Source organism: Serinus canaria, chromosome 17 (genome assembly GCF_022539315.1).
Source record: "Serinus canaria isolate serCan28SL12 chromosome 17, serCan2020, whole genome shotgun sequence".
NCBI lineage: Eukaryota > Metazoa > Chordata > Aves > Passeriformes > Fringillidae > Serinus > Serinus canaria.
This window is the reverse complement of record NC_066330.1, coordinates 5,066,440-5,093,580: the sequence shown is the minus strand read 5'-3', so window position 1 is coordinate 5,093,580 and position 27,141 is coordinate 5,066,440. Positions and strand designations below refer to the sequence as shown.

Genomic DNA, 27,141 nt, shown 5'->3' with positions numbered 1-27,141 from the left:
GTAAGGAGGGTCAAATTCTGCACAGAAATTGAGCTGAAAGAAACCAAAAGGTAGAAATAAACCATCAGATTGTAGGGCACTTTCCAGGGAGCAAAGGCCCACAGGCACAGAGCAGGCACCGAGCACCCAAAACAAGAGGAATCAATGGTCAGGCAAAGGTGATACCAAATAGTTGAGGCAGCCAAAGTTAAACAGGGCTCCAGAAGCCCACAGCGCTGAGCTATCAAGCAGCAGATTTAATACAAGGTGGAGAAGTGTAAAGATACACCCAGGGGAAACTGCCCAGCACATGCTCAGACTGAAAGGCAGCGAGTCAAGTGGCAGGAATTTCTAGGAAAGGATCAGAGAGCAAGGCAGAAAGTGTCCTCTGCACAAATAAAGCCTGAAATCCATTGCCCCCAGATATTGTGGAGATCAATGCTATGGTGCATTCAGAGGGGGTGAGAAAGTTAATGGTGGGTGGGTGTGTGTTGGTGCAACGTGGCAGGGACTCAACAGCCTGTGAAGAAATCCGCTGCCCTGCCGAATGCCAGGAGCTGGGAGGAGAAGGGACACCTGGATTCCCCGTGTTTATTTTACTTGCCTTCACCTGCTGAATTGCAGCAGCCTCCTGTCAGGCCAGCTCACATGGAGACACTTACAGGATGTCTCTGTCACCTCCTTTTCCCAGCAGGCCATCCTCAATCCGCCCCCCCAGCCAGGGGACCACAACCCTGTCTCATGCACCCAGAGAGGCTCAGCTCCATGAGAACCACAGGATCAGGTCCCTCCCTGCAGCAACCTTTGTCCCTCCCATCACCAGTGGCTGTTGGGACACATGGATCCAAGGCTGAGGAAGGAAGGATCCCTAAACAATGCATTCCAACTTTCCCTAGAGGGGAACAAAGCTCATCCCACATCATCCCTGCAGCACCCAGCAGGAGCAAGTCCCCATACTGGACAGGCCCACCATGGTCCCATATTTGACCATCCCTGCCAAATGCTCTGCTGCTGCTTTGTAACCACTTATTTATTCATTCATTAAGTGGCTTGTAGATCATTAAAGCCAATTGTCCAACCTCCTGCACAAAGAATATCACCCAAGCAGCATCCTCATGTCCTCAGCACGTGGCCAGTGCAGAGCACCCCTTTGGAAAGCATCCAGCCCTGAGTCAAGAGACCCTTGGAAGTGATGAACTTACAGATCCCAGGGCAGATTCCTCCAGTGACTCATCACTGTTGACTGCTGGAAATATGTCACTTATTTCCTGCCTGAACTGTCCCAACTTCAGTTCATCTGCCACTAGAGCAGAAGGTCTCAACCCATGGTCAGTCAGCTCCCAGGAGCTGATGGGCATCTGAGGGGCCTCAGACCAGAAGACAGACAAGTGTGGAGAGCTGCAGCTCAGCTGGTAGGGTCTGCACTCCACAGGGGAGGGAGATACTGGGGGAAGGCTGTCAGTGAAGAGGAGCTCAAAGGTGTTGTGCAACCTCTCCCCTCCTAGGACAGGGGTGATTTTTCCTCCCTGGAAGGGCACATCCATCACCAGTACTAAATTCAGCAGGAGAGCTGCTCTCCATCCATGCACTACAACTTTGGGAGTGGGGGAAGGTTGCAAAGACATTTGCAAATGGTTTCCTTCCTCAAAGCAGCTGGTTTTCAGCCAGGTGAATTCAAAAGGGTGGGTCTCAGGTGATGGGAGGATCTCTCTGGACTGCCTTTCCTTGTTTCAGACCCCACAGCCTGACACTTGTGCATGACTTGCTGACTGATGAAAAGTTGAAGTTTGCCCCTAGAATATTTTAATGAGAACAATTTTGTGTTGTCATCAGCATTGACTGCAACAGCAGCAAGACAAAACAGAGCTCACATTTTCCAGCTCACGGGGACACCCGCCTGGTTATCCCCATCCAGAATGAATTACAGACATCTCGTGGTTACAGTATCCTCCTTTCCCTTCATCCTTGTGCTGCTGAGCCTTTCTCCCTCTGGTGGCAACGGGAAGGCCTGAAGACCCTCTGAGTCCTGCTGGCACCATCCACAAACTGCAGGAACACATGTTCCTATGACAGCAACGTGTCACCTCCCAGCAGCAGAGCCCCTCCTGACCTTTAGAGTAGTGCTTCTGTCCTGGGGGCTGTGATGCTCCCCCCAAACTCTACATTCCATATGGAAGGAGCATCTCCTCCCTGCAGCAGATATTTTGCTCGCTACTTCTTCTTCCCATCCCCACAGGGAAGCAACCTAAGGCAGCAGAGAAGCTGGAGGGTAGCTGTGCACAGAGGTGTAATGCTTTATAATTACCTGGGAAGGAGGGAGGAAGCAAAGGTTCCTTTGATAGCTGGTGTCACAAAGCCCAAGAACATTTATCACGTGTAAGGAAGAGCTATTGCATGAAGATGCACAACGTTGTATCCATACACTACAACTTCAGAAGCAGGGGAAGTTTGCAGGGACATTTACAAACTGTTTCCTCCCTCAAACCACTGTTTTCAACCAGGTGACTCCCAAAGAGCAAGTCTGCGGTGATGGGAGGATCCCCCTGGACACAGGCATCGCATCTGCTTGCTTTGGAGAGGCTGATGGGCACTGGAGCAGATACCAGCCTCCTCCCCCTCAACCCGCTCCCCAGGGAACGGCACCTTCCCTCCCTCCCAAACACCTCCATGCGCACCCCCAGCTCTCTGCCCAGCAGACGGGAGGGCGGAGGATCCGCGGGTGTGGTGCCCGGGCAGGGTCCCCGTGTCCCCCCGCACTGTCCCGCAGCCACACGAGGGTGCTGCAGCCCAGCGCAACGCACCCCGCCGCATCCCGGGCCGAGCCCCGCAGCGCTGCTCCGCACCCGACCGCATCCCGAGCCCGGCAGCGCTTCTCCGCACCCGGCCGCATCCCGAACCCCGCAGCGCTGCTCCGCTCCCGGCCGCATCCCGAGCCCCGCAGCGCTGCTCCGCACCCGGCCGCATCCCGAGCCCCGCAGCGCTGCTCCGCTCCCGGCCGCATCCCGAACCCCGCAGCGCTGCTCCGCACCCCGCCGAATCCCGAGCCCCGCAGCGCTGCTCCGCACCCGGCCGCATCCCGAACCCCGCAGCGCTGCTCCGCACCCCGCCGCATTCCGAATCCCGCAGCGCCGCTTCGCTCCGCACCCCGCCGCATCTCAAGCCCCGCATCGTTGCTCCGCACCCCGCCGCATCCCGAGCCCCATGTCTCAAGCAGGGGATGTCACACAGCTCAGCCCCACAGTTCTATTAGAAAAAACCCTGGTGGAAAAAGTTTTCCCGGTGCCAACTTCATCCTCGTGTGCCAGAGAACAGCGCTTCCCTGCTGCTCTCTTCTCCATGAGACTCCTGGATGCTCATGCCCGTAGAGCTGGCTCCTCTCATTCTCTCTACAAGTCACGGGAATCTCAGATCCTCAAGAGGGATAAGGGGATTTGTGTATTAAAATCCCACCTGCTAGAGGGAATGGGCATGTTGGGAGGGCAGCAAAGGAAGAGTGATCTGTGTTAAAGGTAAGCTGTCCAAGAAAGAATCTCGGTCCAGATCCCACCAGGGTACGGCGTGGGTGACGAGAGATCCGGGGAGTGGCGCAGGCAGGTAAGGAAGAGGTGTGTCCTGTGCTCAGAGGTGGGACGGATCCTCGGGCTTGAAGCACCTGAAAGAGTGTGGGAGGGAAAGCGCTTGTGCCGGGTCTCCACTTGCTTTTCTCCCAGCTCCAGACACCGTGAGGGAAGACACGTACTGTGTTGTGAATCACATTCACACATTTAACCACGGAAGGGGCGGAATGCACCTTAAAGATCACCTGAATTCACCTTAAAGATCACCTGCTCCCAACCCCCCTGCCGTAGGCAGGGACAGCTTGAATTAGACCAAAGTTGCTCAAGGTCTCATCCAACCTGGCTTTGGATTCTGCCAGGGCTGGGGCATCCACAGCCTCCATGGGTGGCCTGTACCAGTGTCCCACCACCTTCACAGTAAAAAAATTCTTTCTAATGTCTAACTGAACCTTCTCCTCTTTCAATTTGTACCCATTTAAGCACCAGATTGTTGTTCTGCAGTCCCAGGTGCGTTTCACAGCGCTCCTGATTCCTGTTTGAGCCAGGTGTGAAAAATAAGTTGTTGGACATATAAAGCACACACCAATCCCCAGAGACTGGTGGGTGCAACCACTGTCCTTGCTCACCTGGAGCAGCAGGAGACACTGGGCACACTTTTTGCCTACATTGATGCCAGAACAGGAATTTGGGAGCTTTGGGCTTTAGATATTAATGGGGAAAAGGCAGGAATGCCTCCCAATTAATACCTAAAGCCCAAATGCTTTAGATATTAATTGGGAGCTGCTCCCATGCAGCAACCACGGGCATTGTCCAGGGGAGAGCTGGTGGCTCTGATCACCTGGAGAGCCCTGATGGGACTGGTGCTGCCCAAGCAACCAAGCCCAGCTTGGTTTTGCTTTCCCCAAAAACTTCCACAACACTTCAAAATAAGTGCAAGGCTTGGGCCTCTCTTAAATTTGCTTTGCAGGCTTTTTATGTTTGTTTTTTTGAGCCAGGAGAGTTCACATTCCCAAGCTTTTCCCTGCAGCCAGTAAGCAGAGTTTATTTTTTTTTAATAAAAAAGGAGAAAGCAGAGCTTTGCATGTAACCTCAGCTTCCCTGAGCAGGGCATCAGCCTTAGGCACTGGACAGCAGCCGAGAAGAGGCTGAAGCAGCTGGCAGATCTGAGGTTGGAAGAGGGCTCTGGAACCTCTCTTCTTCCTTCCTATGCCAAAATCTCCATCCCAGCCACATCTCCAACATCAGCAACATGTACTGGAGAGAGTCCATTTCATAAAACCACTGCATTTCTCATTTGAAAACAAACAGGGTAAGAAAACAACCAAGTGGAGCCATTTTATGAAACTAACACAGACACTGACAGGGCAGCACCTCCCAACCATCAACAACTTAAGAAAATATGGGAATACCAGGAAAATGAAGCATTTGTTTCCCAGCAGCCTAGTGCAAAAAAACGGGGGCTACTTATCTTGGAAAACACAAGCAGCTCCTTTATGAGTCCTAAGAACAGAAAGAAGAGCAACTACCTCTTACCTGAGTTTCTCCAGTCCTTCAGGACTTTTGGGTGAACACCAAGCTTGCTACTCATGAAAGGAAAAGTGAGCAGAGCTGCTTATAATGCCCAGCTCAGCTGGATCTAAAGGATCAGCACAAATAATGCACACTTGGAAAAGAGGTGCCTCTGCAGGGCAGGTGAATGCAGAGGAAAGGGATGTCTCTTTAGAAGTCCCAGGACACTCCAGGCTCTACAGTGGGGTTTAACATCCTGTTGAGGATCCATCCTGCTGGGGCTGAACCCAGCTGCTGCACAGCTGCATCTGCTGCTCCCCAAGGAAGGATGTATCAGAGCACAACGATTTGTTTTTATTGGGAATATTTGCTTCCTGCCACCAGGATGCATGTGCAGCAGCAGTGAAACATACAGGAGTGCAAGACTTTGTGCACCATGTGAGGCAGAAAAGTTTTGTTAAGAGGGGTCTATGTTTCCCAGACATCTGTGGGAAGGAGAAGTGGCCAAGAGTGAAGTGCTGAACCTGCAATCTTGCCCACCTTCCTCGCAGTGGGAGAGCAAAGAATTCCACTCCAACCTTCACCACACAGCTCAGCCTAAGGCTACAACTGCTCTGGGATGGAGTTACTGGTACAGAAACTTCTACCTGAGCTGAGCAAAGGCTGAGCATCAGTCTGAGCAGGTGTGTCCTGCTCAGTGCTCAGTGGGGGCTCAGCAAGAGATCTCTGAGGAGAGCAGAGTCAAAGGGGCAGCCCTAGTGCACAGGACAGGTGGAAGGGGAATTTATTTTCTACTCATTCTGGCTTGCCCCTGTGATGTTTTGCAAATTCTGTGTTGCCCTCAGAGGAGGGAGGAGGCACTGAAGAGCAGAGGTTTCCTCCTGCCTTCTCCTCCAGAGGGATGCTCCATTGCTGCTGCTGCTGGGAGCAGCCCCTGGCACCTGGGGACAGCTGTGTGGCAGAGGAGCTCCTGGGCCCTTGTCACCATGCAGTACCCTGGTCCCAACACGACACTTTTGGGTGACCCTGCAGAGTAGCAATGCTCCCTTCAAAGCCCCTCTGCTCATTTCCAGAGCTTTCTGCAAACACCAGCTGCTCCAGGCCGTGAATGGCCTGGAAGCAGTGAACAGCGGGAAACAGCTGAAAGAAAACTCCCTTAAGGCAATCAGGGCGCATTTCCCAAATAGCAATGAGGCAACAGAAAGGCTACAAACAGGGGGAAGAAACTCAGTCTGATGCCCTGGGGGCATTTTCAGATATTAGTGGCATGTGGACTAGACTGCCCTTTGGGAGAAAACTCTGTCTTCAAACCCCCTGTTTTGTGCCAGCATTTCAGAAATTCCAGAAGTCCCACAACTTTGTGTCCAGCAAATGTGTTCAGGCTGTGTGTCCAGAGTGAAGGATTCCTGCTGGCTTCTCCAGGCACATCACTCTGCATCTTGCTGTGGTGAGGCTGAGATGAAAAAGCCTCAGCTGCTGCTGGCTGGGAGCTGCCAGGAGCTCCAGGTCCTGCCTGCAGTGGGGCTCCTGGCAGGGAGCTGTGTGCTGTGGTGTGGGACGAGGTGGCACAGGGAGCACTGAACGCTCCAATGGCTTCACAACATCACCCCTGAGATTTGGAGTTCCCTGACAGCCTGTCTGGAAGGCACCTGCCTCCTGTCCTCCTTGGTGGAGAGGGAACCTAAGGGATTAAATCCTAAGGGATTCACATTCCCAGAGATGCACATGGCTGGGCAGGAGAAGGGTGGCTGCTTTATAACCTCTGCAACCAACCACATCTGCTGACTAAGAGACTTTGTGTGACTCTCATGATTTTCCCTGCCTGATTCATGGGATATTCATGACCAGAAGAAAAAGGTCACAGTCAGAGTTCCAAACACAGAAAACCTTTCCTTCAATGACCCCTTCCTCAGGGGTAGTCCATGTGCTTCCACCTCTCATCCTCAGCAGGAGAGAGAGAAACCTGCCTCCACATGCCCATCCTGCATGTCCCTGCTCTCTGGATTCCGATGGCAGTGGAATTTCATCAAGGCTGCACTGAACATCCTCAGGGTGAAGGTGACCTCCCTGCTGACATCTCTCTCTCTCTCTCACACACACACACACACACACACACACACACACACACACTCTCTCTCTCTCTCTCTCTCACTCTCTCCCAGTCTCAGGGGGCCCAGCAGAGTCAGGATGAGGGGGTTTGGGTGGTGGGTCTCTCTGGCTGTTACCAGTACGGGGTGGTGGCCAGCAGGATCTGCAGGGCCATGGAGAAGCAGGGCAGCTGGGCCAGGCTGTAGGCCACGGAGCGGGTGGGTGCCCTGAGCTGCAGCAGGTAGGCAATGGTGTGCACGATCCGCCCCACGCAGAAGATGAGGAAGTGGATCCTGGCCACTGTGGGACTGGGATCCAGCAGGGAGTAGATGGCTCCGAGGAAGAGGAAGGGAAAGATGTTCTCCATGTCATTGCGGTGGGCCCTGAAAAGCGAGATAAGGTTATTCCTTCCCACCACAATTCCCTGTTTTCTCTCATTCCTTCTCCCCATCCCTAGGTGCTGCTGGGCCTCCTCCCCATTGGATGGGGCAGACACAGCCCCCAAAAGTGTCAGTTCTCCCCTACACACAGAGGCAGGAGAATTTCACACCCTGTGTCTCTCCCTTGGGACACTGAGCTCCTGAAACTTTTTCTCCGTGACTGGGATGCCTTTGGCACAGCAGATGACAGCTCCAGGGTTGGAGCTTTCAAATAAACAGAGCAAAACACAGACCCTGTGAAGCTGCAAAAAGCTCAAAACTGGTGTGGTGCCAGCACGGCATGGTCCCAGATATGGCCATGCTACACAACAAAACGCAGCTCCAGACCACAGCTTCTCCACTGGAGAAACTCACAGGGTGAGAGGGGCTGTGGTTTCCCCTCTCTCCATAAATGCATCCAAAGGGAACTGGGGAGGAGTGGCCCAAGGGACTGGAGGGGATGCTGTGTCCATGTGACACATCAGCACTGATGGAGCCAAGCCCTGTGCACCAGCTGAACATGCACCTGCCTGGGTGTCACAGCATCACTGCCACCACCCCCAGCACTAATGAAACAGGATCTGGTCAGGCCATGAGGCACCATCCTCTGAACAAGGACTTGGGGGTTCAGCAGGGCTGGAAGGACAAATGGAAGAAGAAAGAGAAGAAATGAGAGAGCTGTGAGGCAGCCAGGGCCTCTTTCAGAGGCATGGGGTAATGTCCTGCCCTGCTCTGTCCCTGCCCTGCACAGACCCCTGGCTCTGCTCCCCTCCAGGTACAGTCTGAGATGAGAAGCTGACATTGCCCTTGCTCTGGGGAAACACCTTGGATTGAATGTGTCTTCTCCAGGGCTGCAAACACATCAGCAAGGATGGGCTCTGAGAGCTTCAGCTGCCCAAGTCAGATCCCAGGCTGCCCCAGGTTTTTGCTGCAGCTGCAGTTATTTATTTTTATGGAAGTTTGTTTATCCTGAATAATCAAAAGAAGATTATGATTATTATTTCTGCTATTATTTTATTTTTGCTAGGAAGGAAACGGCTCATTTTCCATCCTCCTCCTCCCTCTGGCAGCCCAGCATTTAGGTGGCACTGGAGGTTTTCTAAAGCAAATGCTGGAGGCAGGGGGACATGAACAGTGAGGTCCCCATGCAGAGCCCAGGGCTCAAGGACAGCAGGGCACAACTCCAGTCCCTTTCCTGCACATCATCAGCAATCCAGCCCAGCACTCGGGGCACCTCCTTTGACAAGGGGGACAGCAAATCAAGCCCAGGGCTGAATAACCCGATGTTTTACCTCTGAGAAACTGGGATTCTCAAAGAAGAGCGGTAACATTCATTGTTTGCCCAATCAGAGAGACAAAAGTTATTGTAATCCTGTTCAGCCTTTTCCCAAATCCCCAAAAAGGGGCAGCTGCCTACAGCACTGGGACCAGTCACTCTGTTGCCTGTCCAGGTTGTGCAGGGATCTGGGGTCCTGTCAGAGCAGGACACAAAGAACCTTTGAGTGTCGGCATGGGATGAAACATTGGGAATCTGTGGGACTTTGAGTACCTAGAAAAGAGCTAGTCAGAGTTGGATGTTGAATGCAAACCCAGATCCTACTCTTGCCCTTGCTCCAGTGCACACCATGCTAAAGATTAAACAGCTCTTGTGAGCAGGGTCCCAAAGCAGAGCTCGAGGCAATCTGACCATCTAGAATATTGCTTGATTAGGAGCCCTTTAACTTCCCAGTTCTTGTTTGCCAGCAGCTGGTGCAGAGGGAGAGGTGGCACCAGGAATTGTGGCACCAGAGAGAATGGTGGCACCAGAGGGAAAGTTGGCCCCGCTCACCTGCGGCATCGCTCCACATCAGGGTCCTCGCGGCAGAACTGCAGCCCCCCATTGCGCAGGGCATCCTCTGGGTTTGCAAATGCCTGGAAGAGACAGTCAGAGACAGTCCCCAACTGCTTACAGCCTTCAGGAACCTCACAGGTAGAAGCTTTGCCCCTAATCTTGAAGTCCTGTTGGGATTTTACCTGCCCAAATTTGATCCCGCTCTTCAAAAAAACAAGGGTCACTGCACTTCCATGCTTACTGTTGTGCACCTCCCCAGGAGTTTTCCTTGTCCTCCAAAAAACCCAGTGCTGCCTGTGAGCAGGTCCCAAATGAGGGTTTCAAGGGAGCTCCTACCTCACTCCTGTCCTCTTCTTCCCATGAAACCCATTTAGAGGAGAGTTTCCAGCCAGCAAGATCACTGCTGGCGGAGAGCTTGCAGACACAATGCAGCCTCCAAAAGATAACTAGGACTGACAGGTTAGAGAATATTTCCTAGCTGTTTTTTTGGCAGTGGCACTGTGTGGCTTTCCCACAGGGAAATGGGATCCTACACTAATAAACTTAAAAATGAAAATTATTTGTGTGAGCTCCCCACCTATGCTCAGAAGCTGTTCCTCAGGGACCTGGCTACATCTGACAGCTTCTTTTTGCAGCCTGGAAAGGGCCCTGATGCTTGCTTTAATTATGTTACAAGCCCAAACTGTCCCAGGGCTGGAGCATCATTTAGAATCACAAGGGGAGAAGACAATTCATCAGTTACAATGATGCCACAGGGCAGGGTGTTTGTCTTCTATCTGAGAAATTTCTAGAAATTTCTATCTAGAAATGCCACCCTCCCTCTCCACTGCCGTAGTCAAGACTCCTCAAATACTTTAAAACAGATTTTACAGAAAGCTGGGTTTTATCAGGAGTTGGGGTGCAGGAAGTAAAAGTCCAGTTGACCCCAACTCCTGACAGCAGCTGGTTCTCCCTGTATTTTCCTCCCTGACCAAGAATTGTCTCCTCCAGCTATTGTTTTATTGCTCTTGCTGCTCTCCTGGAGCATTACCATAGCCAGTCAGCCTCCAAAAACTCAAAATCTTTCTGATACATGGCAAGAAAAAAGACCATTGCAATGATTTCTTCTTAAACTTTGTTTTTTCCTTCTCCTTTTTTTTCCCAGACCCTGCAAATTAACTGTAAACAGACTCTTTCTAGAAGCATCTCACCTGCTTGGCATTTTAGATCTGATTATTATTTAGATTAGGTTTCCAAAATCATAAACATCAAGCTACAGATGGTAGAAACAAACAGAAAGGGTCAAAGAGATGTTTGCAGCAGCTATGAAACAAGTTTTGCTTTCAACTGAAGTCAAAGAAAACTCAGCTTGCTTCAGGAAAATTTTACTGAACTTATAGGAATAAAAGAAGAAAGCAAAATCACAGAAACCCAAGCAAAGAGCCAGAAAGGGAGGGGAAGGAAACGAAACTGGATCTTACCTTCTTTCTGAGTCTCACTTGCCCCGTAATGATGGCAACCGCATACATTTTTAAAATGAGAATTGTGCTATAGAACGTGAATGACAGGAACACTTCATTTTCCATCATTTTGGGAGAACACGTTACTCCCCAAAGCCAGGGGAGATCTCGGGCTGCGAGAGAGCCCCGCAGGAGAGAGGCGGGAACAGCTGCGTTTAAACACAACACAAATCCTCATTTTCCAGCGAAAGCCCCCAGCCCCTGTGCCCCCCGCCAGGCTGCAGGGACAGAGAGCAAACCCCAGGCAGCACATGGAGCAGGATTCCTCGGCTGCTCGCACCCTGCCACGAGCAGCTCCCTGCGGATGAGCTGCCGGAGCCAGGAGACAGCGCCCGGAGACAGCCAGGAGGGGGCCGGGCACAGAGCTGCGAGCTCTGCGAACCAGCCCCAGCTCGACCTTTCCGAACCAGCGCAGCTCCCCCGCCCCAGCTCCCCGCGGTGCCCCGAGGGACCGAGCCGCCAGAGCATCCCCGGCCCGGCCGGGCGCTGCTCACCCCGGAGCGAAGCTCTGCAGCCGTGGAAGGAGGAGTTAGGAACCAGGTCAGCGCCTGCCCCAGCCGCCTGCAGCCCTGCACTGGAGCCCACTCCTCCGGGCCGCGCTTCCCGTCCCGCCCAGCGCTGGCTGAGTGCTCACTCCCATGGCAGAGGCAGCCAAGTCTTTCCCACAGATCCACCTGAGAGGGATGGACGGCGGACAGAGGTGTCCCTTGGCCCAGCAGCGCCCACCAGCCAGGAGCCTGGGCTGCCCAGCACCCCGGCTGGGAGGAGAGCCCCGGGAATGACCAGCCTGGAACCCAGCCAGGCACACCCTGGTCTGCAAAGCCCTGAAACTGCACGAAGTGAAGAGCTGCCTGCCCAACCCAAAGGCAGTTCGTTCTGAGAGGATGAACCAAGGCAGCCAGATGGAGTTTTGTCCTTGGTTTTGAAAGTGCCATGTGTATTTGGAGCTGGCTTTTCCTCAGCCATCAACCATTGTGGAATAAAGAGTGGGACTGGAGCCTCTGCAGGCAGCTGGGCTGCTGTTTAATGCAAACTTAACTCCTTCTCCCCCAGTGCTTGCAGCAGCAAACCTCAGGGAGCCAGAGGTGTGGGGGCTGACAGCTCTCCAAGTTTATTAGAGTGGAAGGGCTGGATTTGGTATTAATTTCCTTACAACAGGAAAAAAAAACCAAACAAACCAGGAAAACAGAAAATTCTCTGCATTTGCCTCTGAATGTTCCTCATGGCCATTCTTCCCTGGTGCTGCAAACCCAAAGACACTCCACTGCTCCATGCAATGCTCTGGCTCAGCCTCACGACATCTGAGTGTGTACATGGAAGCACAAAGCAGGGAAGAAAAGGCAAAGCTGGATGTACAATGAGACCTGCAGTGCAAGCATAAAAACTGGATGTAGCTCCTGTGATTTGTGTTGCCATGGCTTTGGGGGGGATGTGGAGTGGAGGCCATGTGGTCTAGTTTTTCTACCCGATACCCAGAAAAGTTTTGACAAACCAAAACCTCCTACCAATAAATATTCTGTACAAGAAACCCACAAATAAGAGAAGATTTGATCACTATTGGCAGCACTTTGCACTATAGTGGTTAATAAAATGTAAAAGCTGGCCAGTTTAATATCTAGCTGACAGACAAGAATTTTACTTGAAATTCCAGGAACAGTTTGACAGATTTGTCCTCTCCCACCCCACAAGTAAGTCTTGTGTCCTTAGATATGCTGAGTGTTAACCTGGGAAATTAGGATTGTGATTGCCATTGTATTGTCAGGGCTCTATAAAGCCATTCTGCAGTTCAGGCATTTGTCATGGGCAATCCAAAAGAACCATATATGTGACATTCAATAAATTGTGCTATTCCTGAAGCCAGCTGGCTCTTCTGAATGTGTCCAGACCTATAGTTCACAGACTATTGGTGCACCTGGCTCAGGACCTTAGAGTTATGTTTTTTCAGCAGTGCAGGAAGCCTTTGAAAACCCCAAGCACCTGGTTTTAAGGGGGAGGTACTTGCAGTTGGTCACCACCACCCTGGCATTGGGGAGGCTGCAGGACAAGTCCTGGCACAGCCCAGTGGAGCTCTGCTGCCTCTGTCAGGCTGCTTCCCTGGGGTGGGACTGGGGACACCAGGACATGCAGCAGCCATGTGGATTCAGGCTCTGTGCTAAGAGCTGGGGTGTTCACCAGTGAACTACATCCAAACCCACCCACGCACCCCTGGAGCTCAGAAGGGTACTGTAAACATCATAATGCCAAGTGTAAGTAGGCAGTGGCAAAGCCACATCCCAAACATTGCTCCCTCCCATCCCTCTTCTCCACAGCTGATAGGGATCAACCCACAGCAGAGAAGACCTCAAGACCTCAGTGCCCAAGGATTTGGGTTATGCAGGGCCAGACCAGCCCCACAGCATGGATGAGACATTCTCCAGCAGCCCGTTCTCCCAGGAGCCTGGGAGAGGGCAGACAGCCAGACCCTTCACCAACACATCACACCCTCCATCCAGCAGCTCCAGTTTTTACCAGCTGATTATCCAGTCCACGGGGTCTTCAGCAGTGGGACCTTTTTCCTTCATGCACCTCCTTCCCCTCCCAAGGCAGCCAACACCTCGCTGAGCAGCAGGAATATGCACCTGCAGACAAGCCAGGACTCCTCCTGCCAGCCAGCCAGACTTCTCCTCCTTGGCATGGTTCAAACACTGGCAGGGAGCCCTGGACAATTTGCATCAGCAACTGGCACAAATTTACATTGAACAGAGAGATCAGGAAGCACACCTTGTTTAGGGATAAGCCCTTAGGGCAAACTCAGGTGTGGATGTGTTAATTTTACAAAAGTTTTTTTTCTGTGTGTTTATGGATTTCAAACCCCTTTCAGTGTAACGCAGAGTGGAACTCCAGAGGGGAGGGCTATGGATGGGGATGAAGAGCAGAAGATGACTGCAGAGGCAGGTGTAATGCTCCTGGGATCCCAGCTCCTTTTCAGTTTACCAGGTTCAGGGCTCTCATGCTGGCTAGAACACATCCACACTTGCACCTTCCTGGCTTTTGAGACCCAAGGCAAGGCAGCTGCCGGAAGCGTGTTCAACCATCCCATTAATCCATGCGGAAGCAGGCTGTTAATATTAATGGCTTGATCCTCCTCCACAGATCACATCCTGCCAGGACAGAGCCCTTGGCTCAAGAAGGCCAGGTCCTAACAGCAGTATGTCTTTAAACAACAAGTCATGCCTTAAAACCTTGAGTGTGAGAGGTCTCAACCCAGGACAAGATCTACCTAAACCCAACACTGCTAGCCAAAAACACTTCACTTTTTAGAAATTTTTAATAAAAATCCATGTGAGGTTTTGAAAGATTGGGTTGTCAGGTTAGACTGACCCCAGGAGCTGTAGGAAAAAAATGCAACATTTTGCTAGAGGAGAAACTGAACTGTAGGAAGCAGAAGGGATGAAAAATTAATGGGAAATGCTCGAGAAAAGTACTTAAAAATAGAAGCCTGTAAAAGTGCTTCTGCTTTGGCAAGATTATGGAATAAAAATACCCTCAATTCCCACACAGGTTATTTGACCACTAGAGTATTGTGACTACATTTTTCCACTCTTGCTCCTCTGGGGAATTTCCCGGTGGCACAGCCTGGGCTCCACCCTGATCCCAGAGAGCAGTCCTGGGCTCCACCCTGATCCCAGAGGGCAGCCGGTACTTTGAGCAATTACAGCCCCAAAATTTTCTCTAACGAGCAATTACATCCCACAGCTAGGGCTAAGCAAAGAGCCTGAGGGGACTGCTCCAGGCTGGAGAAGATGGGCAGGTGGGTGGCACTTCTCCAGCATGCTTCCACATGCTGGTGGAGAAGGTGCAGAGCCCAGCTGGGATTTTGTTTGCCCTGGGCACACAGCTCAGCCCAGGAGCTGAGCTACATTCCCAGTTTGCTCCAATCCTACCCTGGACACTGGCACCAGCCCTCCTGCCCTGCCATTTCTTCCTGCTGCTCCCAGCACAAAGCCTTGGAGCCTGCACACTCCAGTGATCACCTGCACCCATCCTGGGAAACCCAGCTGCCAAGGGAGGCTGTGCTGTGCTGGCTCATCAAACACAACGACTTTTCAAGTAAAGGCATGAGTGCTTTAGCTGTTTATTAGCGAGAAGGGTGCTCCACCTGCCTTCCCTCCTCAGTCTGCACGAAAGCTCCCACCACCATGACGCACCTTCCGTGGATCTGTGAAATCCTCTTGCTTCACCTGCAGCTCCCTATCCCCAGACTCCTGGGCTCCTCATGCTTGTTTCAGCAAGCAGGACACAGAAGATACTGCAAAGTCAGTAAGCAGTGGAACCACCAGCACCTCTGGCCCCCAGCATTAGCATCTGTTGTGGTTTGACTCTGGCCAAACTCCAGGCACCCATGAAAGTCACTCGCTCGCCCTCCCCTGCCACAGCTGGGCAGAGGAGAGAGAAAATTAACAAAGGGTTCATGAGTTGAAATAAAGACTGGGGGAAAAACTCCAAAGGCAAAATAGGTTCAGCTTAGAGGTACAAAGTGAATTTATTCCTAACAAAATCAGAGGAGGATAATAAGAAGTGAAATGAGCCCTTAAAAAGACCTTTTCTTCTGCCAACCACTCCCTTCTTTCCACTGACAGTGCAGGGAGACAGGGCATGGGAGTTCTGGTCATTTCATCACTGAGATTTTCTTCTGCTGCTCAAGGAAAGAAGTTGTTCCCCTGTGAGACTGTGGGGTCTCTCCCACGGAAGTCAGTTCTCCGTGAACTTCTCCAGTGTGGGTCCAATCTCATGAGCAGCAGTCCTTCCCAAACTGCTGCAATGTGAGTCCCTCCCTGGGCACACAGTTCTCCCAAAACTGCTGCAGTGTAAGTCACTTTTCCACAGGGTGCAGTCCTCCAAGGACAGGCTGCCCCAACCTGGAAGCAGGGCCCCCTCTCTCCATTGGATCTCCCACTGGGTCACAGCCTCCTCCAGGCACCCACCCGCTGCGGCATGGGCACCTCTGCCATGGGCTGTGGGTGGATCTCTGCATTCTCTGTGGATCCCCAGGGGCTGCAGGGGCACAGCTGCTTCACCACGGTGATCACCATGGCCTGCAGAGGAATCTCGGCTCTGGCACCTGGAGCACCTCCTCCCCCTCCTTCTCCACCGACCTTGGTGTCTCCATGTTGTTTCCCTCACATGTTCTCACCTCCTCCTCTTCTCTGGTTAGGAAAAACTGTGTTTTTCAAAACTTCGCTTTGCTTTGATTTTCTTCTCAAAGATGTTATCACAGAGGTGTTACCATCTGTCGTGGTTTGAGAGGAAATGAAGTTTTTTGTGATGGCGTGGTCAAGCCAATCGGTGTTCAGATTTTAATATTGGCACCTGGTTTGTCCACTGAGGGCATGGATACGCTTCTGAGAACACAGGGGGTTAAAAGCTGTGAACGCCCATGTGAACTTCCTTTTGAATTCCGGTTTGGGGTTTGGAAGAGAACAGACCTTCCCTGCCCAACTCCGAGCTGGGCGGGGGGGAGGGGAGCCATGTGGCTGGAGAGAGAGGTAGGCCAGGCCTGGGCCCAAGGGTGGAGGAGAACATTGCAAGGGCTTCGGGCAGCCATCCCCCATTCCCTCCCTAGAGAGAGGGAGAGAGCCAGAGCCCGTGCCTGTGATAGCGCGGCCGGCGTGAAGGAGAAGGGGGGTGCCCAGCAGGGCAGCCAGTGTGGGAGTTCATGAAGCAAACCGGCAGAGCCTGGGACTTTTAACCCTTCTGGGGAGGATGGAAACCTTGCAAATGCTGATTCCCCCTGAAGTTGATAGGCCTCAGGCATGAGGAATGTAAGATCACTCTCCCAAATTGTCCTTCACACTCAGAAGAGCAGATGCCTGCAGCAGGAGAAAGCCATCAAGAGAGGCCCAGGGGAGGGGCAGGCCTGTGGTGGCTCTGAGTCTCAGGCAGAGCAGAGGAATCTGCTGTTCCTCAGCCAGTCCCAGGACCAAGTCAGAGGCAGTAGCATGTCCTCCTGCCTTTTCTTCCAGCTCCATCCACCATCCTTTCCTGCCTGCTCATGGGCTGCTGCCCTGCTCCCAGCCGCTCCTGCCCCAAACTGTCACTCCCAGCCTGGCTGCAGAGGAGTCACTGTCCCCTCTGCTGCTGTGACACTAGAGATGCTAGAAGAGAGGCCATCAGGCTGTGGGTGTGTGCAAGCAGATAATTTTCTCATGTTCTGAGCCTCACATGGATTCATGCCTGGGCTTTCTCTTAGGAAAGAATTCCTTGGCTATGGTGCTCTGTGCCTTCGCGGATGAAACCCTGCTGGGAGAGGGGCTGAGGGAAGTTATTTCTCCTCTCTCCTGCTCTCTCCCTCTGTCCCAGCTGGTTTAGGTGCTGGCTTCAGGCAGAGCTGCCCCTGCCACTGCAGAGACCAGGTAAAAGTGGGAAATGGGGTCAGGGCTTGGGGTGTGGGGAAGCTGTGTCTCCCTCCCACTCAGCCACACCTCAGCATCTCGTGATGTGTTTTGCTTCCCAAGAACCAGATCCCGTCAGCTGTAAACAACAAGCAGAGAACACTTGTGTTACTGCCCAAAAAGAGGGAGTTTCCCTGCCAGACTGGGAGAGTAGAGGAACAAATTACTGCCAAAAATGTCAGAATTTGGGAACATTTTGTAGACTTGGAGCATTTGCAAAACTACAACGTAGATGCAGATTCTCTGGTGGGGTGCTCTGAAACAAGAGCAAAGGTAAAGGAAGCTGCATGGCCCAGCCTCCCCATGCTGTGTTATAGACAGATGGGAATCAGGGCATGGGAATCTCAGCATTAAGAGCCCTGGCTCACTAACAGGGCTGGGAGAGGAAGCAACTGTGGTCCCTGATTCCAGCCTTATTTCCAGACCTGACATTCAACAGCAATGAGCAGCTTCAAAGTGGAAAGTAGAAAACAAACCTTTTATTTCCTGGGCTGTTAACCCTGCCTTGTAACCCAGGAAGAACAGGTTGCTGAGCTTGTTAATTTTAAAGTCTTTTAAGCCCTGTTTTCACCAGATAGGCATTTTCAAGTTCTCACAGGACAAGAGGGAATGGAAAGGTCAGCATATCATTGCCTGTCCCTGACCCAAGCTGAGTGGCTACACCATCCTGGTGAAACCAGCTCCAAGGAGAGCCTTCGTTCATGGCTTTGCCATAGAGCTTCACCCACCACAAAGCTTTTCAAAACACAGAGCTTATTTTCAAACCCCTGAGTTCTCTGTGCTCCTTTCATCACCCCCAAATTAAACAGCAGCATTTCCTCCCACCCTCCTGTGTAGGTCATGTTGTCTAGATCTCTTTAGTACACATGTCAATCTTGTAAGTGGCACTTTGCAATGTTCTGGGGGACAACTGAGCTCCCGAGAGCAGATCAGGACCTCCTTCCCACAAGACCTGACTCAGGCAGAAGTCAGAGCTGCTCAGTAATTTGAGGTTTTATGAGTCAAGTCATTGTGTCATTGGTCCAGACACATCCTAAAACTTTCCCTTTTTCCTGCAGTGAGTCATGAACAACATATCTTTTGGGCTTCCTTTTAGGCCAAGAGGTGGTATTTCACCTGGTAAAACCAGGTGGTCTGGTTTCAATTCTGATGTTGTTAATAAACATCCTCCCTACAATCAGCCTGGAAAGCAGGGAGCAATTTAGCTGTGTTATTGCAGCCCCCTTGCTGGAAGGTTTTTATTGTGCTGTTGTCTCAGCTGGCCTCTTGCTCACAGCAGTGGCAGCACTGACACAACATGGGTGTCAGGCTGGGTGACCCTGACTTTATCCAGAGCAGAATTTGGGTTGAATGATGCAAAGTAGTAGAAAAACCTCCCCACTCTACTCTGCAGGCAGGGATGCTTAGACTAACCATCCTAAATTTTCTTTGCCTGAATGATCCATTGGCAGGACTCTGAGAGCCTACCCAGGTCCCATGTGCTGATTGCTCTCTTGATTTACAGCCCACATCCTCATGTCTACGATGTTCCCAGAAATCTGTCCCACCCTGTGTTTATGCAACCCTGGAGCCCTCCATGGGGGAATATGTGCTTTTTGCAATGTTTTACAAAACATCAGAATGCTTCTCTCTAGCACAGCACACTTCTGTTAATAGCACCACTGACTCAGGCAAGAAGGAACAAGAAGTTCCCCCATCAGCAGGAGAGAAGATGGATCCCATCTGTGGGAAGGCTGTAGGGACAGGAGGCTATGGGATGCTACATTAGTGGGGCTGGAGCTGTCCCACAAGGAGAGGTGGACATCAGGAAGGGGCAAGGAGCTGTGCTGCACCATTATTGCAGTGGGGAAAGTTGTGTGAATGTTCAGTGGTGGAAGGAGCTGCTGCTCTTCACCACGAGTGAGGCCCTTCCAGGGCTGTTTCAGCTCTGGGACTGTGGTTTCAGGGTAGGACATGCCCCTGAGGGAGACAGCAGTGGATTGAGGCTCTCTGGTCCCGTTCACCCTGATTCATTCAATCTTCAGAAGTCAGAGATTAACTTAAGCTCTGAATCACAAGGTTTAATTCTCTTTCTTGTAAATTTGTTGTCATACATGAAGGTAATGTTTGATAATTACATGTGTCAAGTCACCATCCAAACTGATAAAATTAAATTACTTCTTGAGACAAAGAAGTTCCATAATGAGACACAATTTAAATTAAGATGATGATGATAATAAAAAAATATATATTTTTATGGGATCTCGTTTCCCTCTTGTTCACGTCACGGAAAGCCACACAGGGGAATTAAGAACAGCAGTTCTTGTTCAACTTTGCCCAGCATTCTCCTCCTTTGAAACATGTCTTTGAAAGCACCTCTTACTCAGCTTTACTTCAGTCCCATTAGCTTTCATCTCTCTTCAAAGGAGATTTCTCCATGCTTTTGATTATCCCAGTCATACTTTCATATTTCCCTCTATGCTGGAGCAAGCAGATGACCAGCACATGACTGCTAACTCCTTTACCCCCTGCACTTCTGTTACCCCGTTCAGAGGGGTCCCATGATGAGGGAAGAGATGAGAAAGTTGACTCCATGTATCAGAAGGCTTGATTTATTATTATATGATAGATAATATATAAAAACTATACTAAAAGAATAGAGAGAAGGATTTCACTACTGAGCTATGCTAAGAATAGAAAAGGAATGTGTCCTCCCAGACCGAGACCAGCCGGACAGGTGTTCTGTGATAGGCTCTTAATTGCAAACAGTCTGACGGGACCAATCACAGACATCCCCTGTTGCATTCCACAGCAGCAGATAAGAATTGTTTACAGTTTATTCCTGAGGCCTCTCAGCTCTCAGGAGAGAAAAAATCCTAAGTAAAGGATTTTTCATAAAACATGTTGGCGACACACTTCAAACGTCCTTCAACCTCCTAAAAACTCATTTTTCTTTTAAATGCCACAAGTCCTCACTGAGGGGTCTAGGATGACTCCACACCAAGTTATTTAGTACTCTAGAGGGGCTACTTCCAAACTGTAGGAATTCCAGCAATGTTGTATAGAAGACAGCCCTGGGACACTTCAGAGCTATCAAGCATTAGATCTGGCTGCTCATCCCTGTTCCTTGGGGCCTCTCTGTATCCTGCAGCCAATCTCCTCTTTTTCTGTGCTCTTAGTGTGGATGTAACATTGTTCTTTGCAGAGCACATCATTCTCCTCTTTTCAACTCATTCCAGCTCCCTGTTGGCCACAGGGTTCCCAGATCTCAACCACACATTTTAACAATAGCTGGAAACTGGAGTCCTGCAGGGAACATTTTATCTCAGCAGAGTACATTTTCTTCCTGTTAGATAAAATATCTCCTGGAAAAAGAACCTAAGAGTTTCAGATTCAACTTTTATTTAACATTGAGGAATCTGTATGGAGATGATACTTTACAGGTCATTCAGAGCAAGATTTGAGGCATAAATTACAGGTCCTCAGGCTTTCTTGCAATGACATTCTGAGTCCAAACCACAGAGAAGGACATACCTGGTGGAATTTCCAGGAAACCTCACTAGTCTCCACAGAAATCACCAAATCCCTTCTTGCTCAGGAGACCTTGCTCCATAACCTCCCCAGCATTTCAAGGGGCCCAGCCCCAGCCTCTCTGAACAAATGGAGAGGCTATTACAGCAACAGTCACTTTCTCCTGATGAACCTACTTGGTCTTCAGTGTCAACTGCTAATTGAGCTGATTAAAACCAGGCAGAAGTCTTTACTTGGGCGTGAGCTGAAGACAGAGGAGGGAAACCAGAGGTGCCAGTCAGAGCAGTTGCCTTGCAAGACTGATTTTAGTGACCTGTGTTTATGGCTCTTCACAGGAGATGGGTGTAAGAGCGGGGTGTTACCTTTGCTAAAAAAACCCCAAACCAAACACAGCCTCTGATTCTGGTCCAACCAGAATCGGGTCCAACCCAAAACCTTTTAAATCCTCTTTCACCTAATGGTTCAAAACCATTGGATGGGGCTGTCTGCTTAACAACACCATCACTTTTGTGCTTTGGATGAGATACAAGCCACTCAGAGCCCGTGACTGCAGTAAGGGCACACTCATGCCCTGCTCTTCCTGAGGAATCCTCCCACAGCATATGAACTTAATGTTTTCTTATTTCATGCAGCTGAAGTTTCATCTCTTTCATGCCATTTTTATCCCTAAATTATTTACAACAGAATTCTATTTAAGATAGAATATGGGCTAAAGTTTTCCTATTATTTCTTGTTCTTTCAGTGAGAACTATTGCTACACAGGCAGACAGGCTCACACGAGACCCACTCTGCTCCAAGCCAGCCTGGAGAACAAAACCAGAAATTCCTGGAGTCAAGCCAAACAGGAACAGTCTCCAATTTCAAATTCTGGACTCAATTTTAAAAACCAAAGGCAGGATCAAGGCAGGTGAAGTTTAACTCTCACAGTGTCCCCATCCTACCAGTGAGCACCTACAGCACAAAGTTTAATTCTCTTTCTTGTGGATATGTTGTCATAAATAATGGGAATGTTCTGTATCTACATGCCAAGTTCACTGTGCACACCATTCAAACTAAACCACATCCTTGGACAATAAGTTCCAAAATGAAACAAAATCTGAATTGAGATGATGATGATGGTGATAATGATGATTATCACCATCATCATCATCATCTTTTTATGGGCTCTCCTTCCCCTCTTGTTCATGTCATGGGGAGACAAGCAGAGCATTAGGAACAGATGATGTGGCTAAGCCAATGCTGCTGGAGCTGGGTGAGAGCACCTTGACTTGACCCCAAATGCAGTTCCCAGATCTAATCACTAAACCACAGAGGATGTCTAGGACAGGAATGTTTACTTTACAAGTCAAAACAGAGTCTAACTGCCAGCATCGATAGCCCCTCCACTGGGTCTATCTCTACCATTTCATACATTATTCATCTGGACCTTGCACGAAATCAGAGCCCAGAGGCCAGAAGGGGTGAAAAGGCAAGGCTGCTAAATGTTAAAGCACCTCCACACCCTGCTTTGCTTTCCTGAGTTCCTGCCCTGAGGGTGCCTCTCTCAGCTGCCAGCCCAGGTGGATTTGCATGGTCCAGTGGAGACTGCTGCTTATCTGCACCTGGCTTTGGGTGGTGCCTTTATCGTGGAATCATAGAACCATTCAGGTTGGAAAAACCTCTAGGATCATCAAATCCAATCCTTAACCTTAGTGTTCACCACTAAACCACTTCCAGAAGTGCCACATCCACATGACTTTTCCAGGGAGGGTGAACCAGGCCCTGAGCTGCTGGGTCCTCTTGCACTGCAACAGCAGAGACCCAAAGCAACCCATAAAACACCACCTAATCCTCAGTGTCTCACAGTTCTGGTTGTTAACAGTAGATAACTAGTAGTTTAACTCTTAAGAGCAATTTTCTCCAAGCTATTCTTTAACTATTTTATTCCTAGCCCCAAAATACAAGACTGGAGGGTGTCTAGGACATAAAAGTCCATTTGAGAAGTGGACACTTGTTAAGATCACTCAAGTACAGATTTTAAAACTCTTCTCTTCAAAGCCTGTGGCAGTCCTGGGAACTCCTGTTCATATGAACATAAACCTCTGGCTCTATCCAAAGCCAAATGGCTGCCTCCCTCCTCTGGAACACACAGTGGCCTATGTGGGGAACAGAGCTATTTTGGCTGTCAGGCACTTTAATAATTCCTTGTGCTTGTTCTGAGAAAAACCATCTCCATCCATCACTGCTTGATGGAGTCTATGTGTGAAAGATCAAGCAGCTTCCAGCACCAGGACTCATTCCATAAAGAGCAGAGAAGTGTCCTGCCAGCATTGTCACCTTGCGCTTATCTGTAAAACATTCAACTTCCAGCAAGTTCCCACGGCAGACAAGAAACGTGAGACGGCAGCTTCCCTCACCCACAATCAAGCACAGCTTAAACACATTCCCTCCCCTGCCTCTCACTCCCATCCCTACCAGGTAACATGACCTGTGTAGCTCCACCTGCTGCAAACCACTCAGGGTCAGATTAAAAATCCCATTTTTCTCCCTCTGCAGAGCTGTCAGCATTCATCACGGCAGAGGGCACCGGCAGCACTGCCAAGCCCTGCTCGCTCCCAGCTGCTCTGGGGAGGAGCTGTGCTGGTGCAGAGCAGGGACAGCTCTGGCCTGAAGCACCTCAGCATCCCAGCTCTGGCTGTTCACTTTGCTGGGACAGCACAGTGACACTCTGCTCTCTGACTGCAGCCTGGGCTCAGGAAAAAGGGCTTTGAGATTGGGCATCCAGATGGGAAACACTTTTCTGTTGTTGTAGGAAAGAACCTCTCAATGGAATTTTTCAGAGAAAACAACCAGGACAAAATCCAGCCTTCCTGGTACCTCAGAATTTCACAACAGTTCAGACACGATCAAATGAATTATTTCCCAAGAGCAGATTTACTGAACAAGTATATAATGTTCTGTTTCACTCAGATGCCAAATTCATCCACATGTTTCCCTGTTGGAGTGTCCCTCTTCACACAGCACACAGCACCGCAAACTGACTTAAGGGACTCTGTGATTTTGTACCCCAGATAAGGATTTTGAAGCCTGTCCAAGTTGAATCACAGGTCAAGCTCTTGAGTAAATATTTCAGTGACAAAACAGAATTGTTAAACCCTTTGCTATGAACTACCGTGTTGAAAAAAAAACTTTCATCATCTGCAAACCCCAGTTTTCCTACCTGCAAGAGAAGGATGACAGGCTCTTGACTCCCTGGGTGTTTCTAGGATTAGACAATGTCTGCTCAACGTTAATGTAGATGTTGGTATTTTGTGTTATTGCTCCTGTCACATTACAGAAAGGTCAGAGAACATATTCCATGACTCAGAGCCTTTCCACAGCATTAGTGTAGCCCTCAGAGCTTAGCCAGGCTCTGTATTTGGATAAAGCCCACCACAATCCTACTCTTTAAAGATCCCAATGTACGTCAGAGTGGCAGCCCTTTCCTGTCACTGCCTCATCTCTGTGTTTAGGATAAGCAGCACTTGGAAGATGATACTGAAATTAAAGCAGAGAAAGAAAACAAAGCAAAACCACACGTACAGGGTGTAGGGGGGTGTGTGGTGTGGTAGAAAAAGGGTAAAAATAAACAAAAATCCTCTCAGAAAAACTCAGGCTTTTAGAGAGCATCTAGCCAGAGTCATAAGGCAGGGAGAGATTATGTAAAAATGAATGTAGGGAAAAATTAGTCTCCTAGCTCTCCTTCTCCACTTAGAAACCTTCCACAGGAACCTCTTGCCAGCCCAGCAATTCATGTAAAACCGCACATTTCCAAAGCTCTTTCACAAATAAAGCATTTGGAAACATTGAGGACCTTATACATCCTCCAACAAAAATACAGACTTTTTCTGGGAAAAGCATTGATTCATAGATCTTGAAATTCTTACCTGGAAAACTCTTGCACTCCATGAACTGAAGATGGGGCTGCAGCCCTGATTCCTGGCACCCTGTCCCCTGGCTGGAGACATTTTCCTTGGCTCACCAGCCAGCTGGGAGGTCTACTGCCTTGTGATGCTGCTCTGAGAGCCCTGATAACCAGCCAGATCCCAGATTCTCTGAGCTCTCTGCCACAGAGCTCAAAGTAAGCCAGCCTAAAGTCCTGAAAATGCTGACTTTAAACCAATCAAATTGCAGGTGGCAGGAAATTCCAACACACCGGAAGCGGGGTCAGGCCAGGCAAAAATCTCATCTGAGGCTTTTCTCTCTCCTCACCCTCGGCCTTGAGTATTCCATCTCTGCATCCCTTATCTCTTGTTTTGCAACACAGATGCCCCATATCTCCATTGCCTCCTCTACCACAACAGCTTTAGCACCCCACTTTACCCACTGCAAACACCCTGTATCTTCCAGCTCATACCACTGATCCCCAAATTCCTACCATTCTGCTTCCAGTACTCTCTGCAACATCCTTCCCTTTTCCACACCCTCTCCTTTTCACCTCACCACTTTCACTGCTGATCAACATCCTAAATCACAGACACCCCAAGCCTATTGCACATTGAACACCTACCTAAAGTTCTTCTCTGCTGCAGATTTTCAGCACTTTCAGCTTGTGGCAGCTGGTTTAAGATGACCCACTGGTGGCCAACCACCTCACCACTGTGCTGGTCAGGAGGGCAACATCAAGGCACGACAGGATGCCAGTTCTGTGCCTAGGGCACAGGAGGGTGTTGAGGAACAATGTGTTCAACACACCAGGCACAAAACATTGCACTGTGGACTTTGTGGTGCAGGGTCTGTGCTCCACTTGGAGCTTCCAGACTGTTGTTCAAGGAAATTGCCATCAATGTCAGCCTCACCACCCCTATTAGACATCTCATCCATGTCCAGGCCCAGCTTGAACCCATTTAACTTGTAACGGATAATGAGATAACAGCATGACATGCAGCAGCTGAAGATTATTTAAACACCCATCTGGTACCTGTTATGCAGCATACGTCCTATGGTTGTATAGGAAATATATGCCACCTCCCTCCCACATGGAAAGGAGATCTATAGATGTATCTCATGCTACCCCTTCTTTTTGCAGATGAGGTAATTCTCCTTCTCTGTGCTGCTTCTAGCATATCACTTTGCATTTCCCATCTGTGTCTTAGGAGATGCAGTCCCTTCCAAGCTGTTGAGCCCTTGTGAAAACACATGAAAGCACCATGAAAAATTTGCTCAGGACATCTCACCCCCTTCATACATCAGTCAGAAAAGACTCTGCTGTGAAACTGATTCACCCTTTGCAAGACAACATGGCACTACCCTTTATCCCAGAGGGATTCAGGGGTGACAGTCCATGTCTATGTTTGTTGGACCACACTGATTCTACAGGGGAATGGTGAAATACCTGCTGAAGCCTGAGCGGTGAGCAAGGCAACTGGCTCACACTGTAACAAAATAAATAAAAGGCAACCAGTCCACTGTAATCAGATGGGCAGATGAGAATCTGCAGATCCCAGCTGAACAGCCTGATTTCTTTATCCAAACCCTCCACCTTCCTTTGTAGGATGACTTCGGCTGTTTTGCTGGAATGGCTCTCATAGCTCTGGCTCTCTGTGATCCCTCAGCAGCCGCAGGCTGGGTTACTGTGTATCCCAAGAAATCACGTTTTGCAACACAAGCTGTCAGCTCTGCAGATGGGCGTCCACACTTCTCTGTTTTTCTCAAACATGACTCAGTTCTCCGCAGAAACTGCTCTCGCCTGGACCAAAGCCTGTGTCTGACGCCCCATCTAGCGTTCAGCACGGACAGATGCAGAGGAAAGAGGTGACTGGAGAACTCTCAGCATTTTCAGCAGAATTAAGCCACTTTTATAAAACTTATTTGTCTCGAAGAGAGCCCAGGCGCCATGGAATCCTGCATATCCCACTTCCAGCTCCTGCCTCTGGACTCTCTGGGTGTCCAAGTGGAGATAGCAGCTGGAAAGCCCTGGAAACCCAGCTCCTTCTTTGCTTGGCAGCACACCCCGGGGCTTGGAGGGCAGCTGGGCAAACCCAGGAATGAAACCCCGTTTCAGCCTTGGAATGGGGAACGGAGGGGGTGAGCTGTGCCCCCCTCCAGGGTCGATCGCAGCCGGCAGCCTGGATTCTCCAGCAGGGAACATCGGCATTCCCCGGCTGCTCGGCAGTCGGCAGCACTGGGCGCCCTGGTCAAGACAGTCATCAAATCCTGAACAGGTATTTTGAATACTAAATAACGCTGCTCAATGTTTTTCCAATGAGATTTTAAAAATCAATTGGGAATTGCTGAAAAGTGCGTTTCACAATTTTTTTTTTTTCATGGAAAAAAAGTGCTGAGAAAAGAAACCCTTTT

General features: G+C 50.1%; 1 protein-coding gene across 5 annotated transcripts; it reads right to left on the bottom strand.

Moving 5' to 3' along the window:
- Positions 1 to 1,759: 1,759 nt before the first annotated feature.
- PTGES (prostaglandin E synthase) lies at positions 1,760 to 26,989 on the bottom strand. 5 transcript variants are annotated; one of them, XM_050980949.1, is made up of 5 exons: positions 13,391 to 13,564; positions 10,844 to 11,031; positions 9,381 to 9,463; positions 7,271 to 7,516; positions 1,760 to 3,631 (listed from the first exon to the last, which is right to left on the bottom strand). In XM_050980949.1, exons 2-5 carry the CDS (start codon positions 10,949 to 10,951, stop codon positions 3,598 to 3,600), a joined length of 471 nt encoding a protein of 156 aa, XP_050836906.1. In that variant the 5' UTR covers positions 10,952 to 11,031; positions 13,391 to 13,564; the 3' UTR covers positions 1,760 to 3,597. The 5 variants fall into 5 exon arrangements, with proteins under 5 accessions (XP_050836906.1, XP_050836909.1, XP_018773270.1 ...); XM_050980952.1 differs by lacking the exon at positions 13,391 to 13,564 and adding an exon at positions 11,377 to 11,675 and having other exon boundaries at positions 10,844 to 10,910; XM_018917725.3 differs by lacking the exon at positions 13,391 to 13,564 and adding an exon at positions 11,377 to 11,666.
- Positions 26,990 to 27,141: the final 152 nt, after the last annotated feature.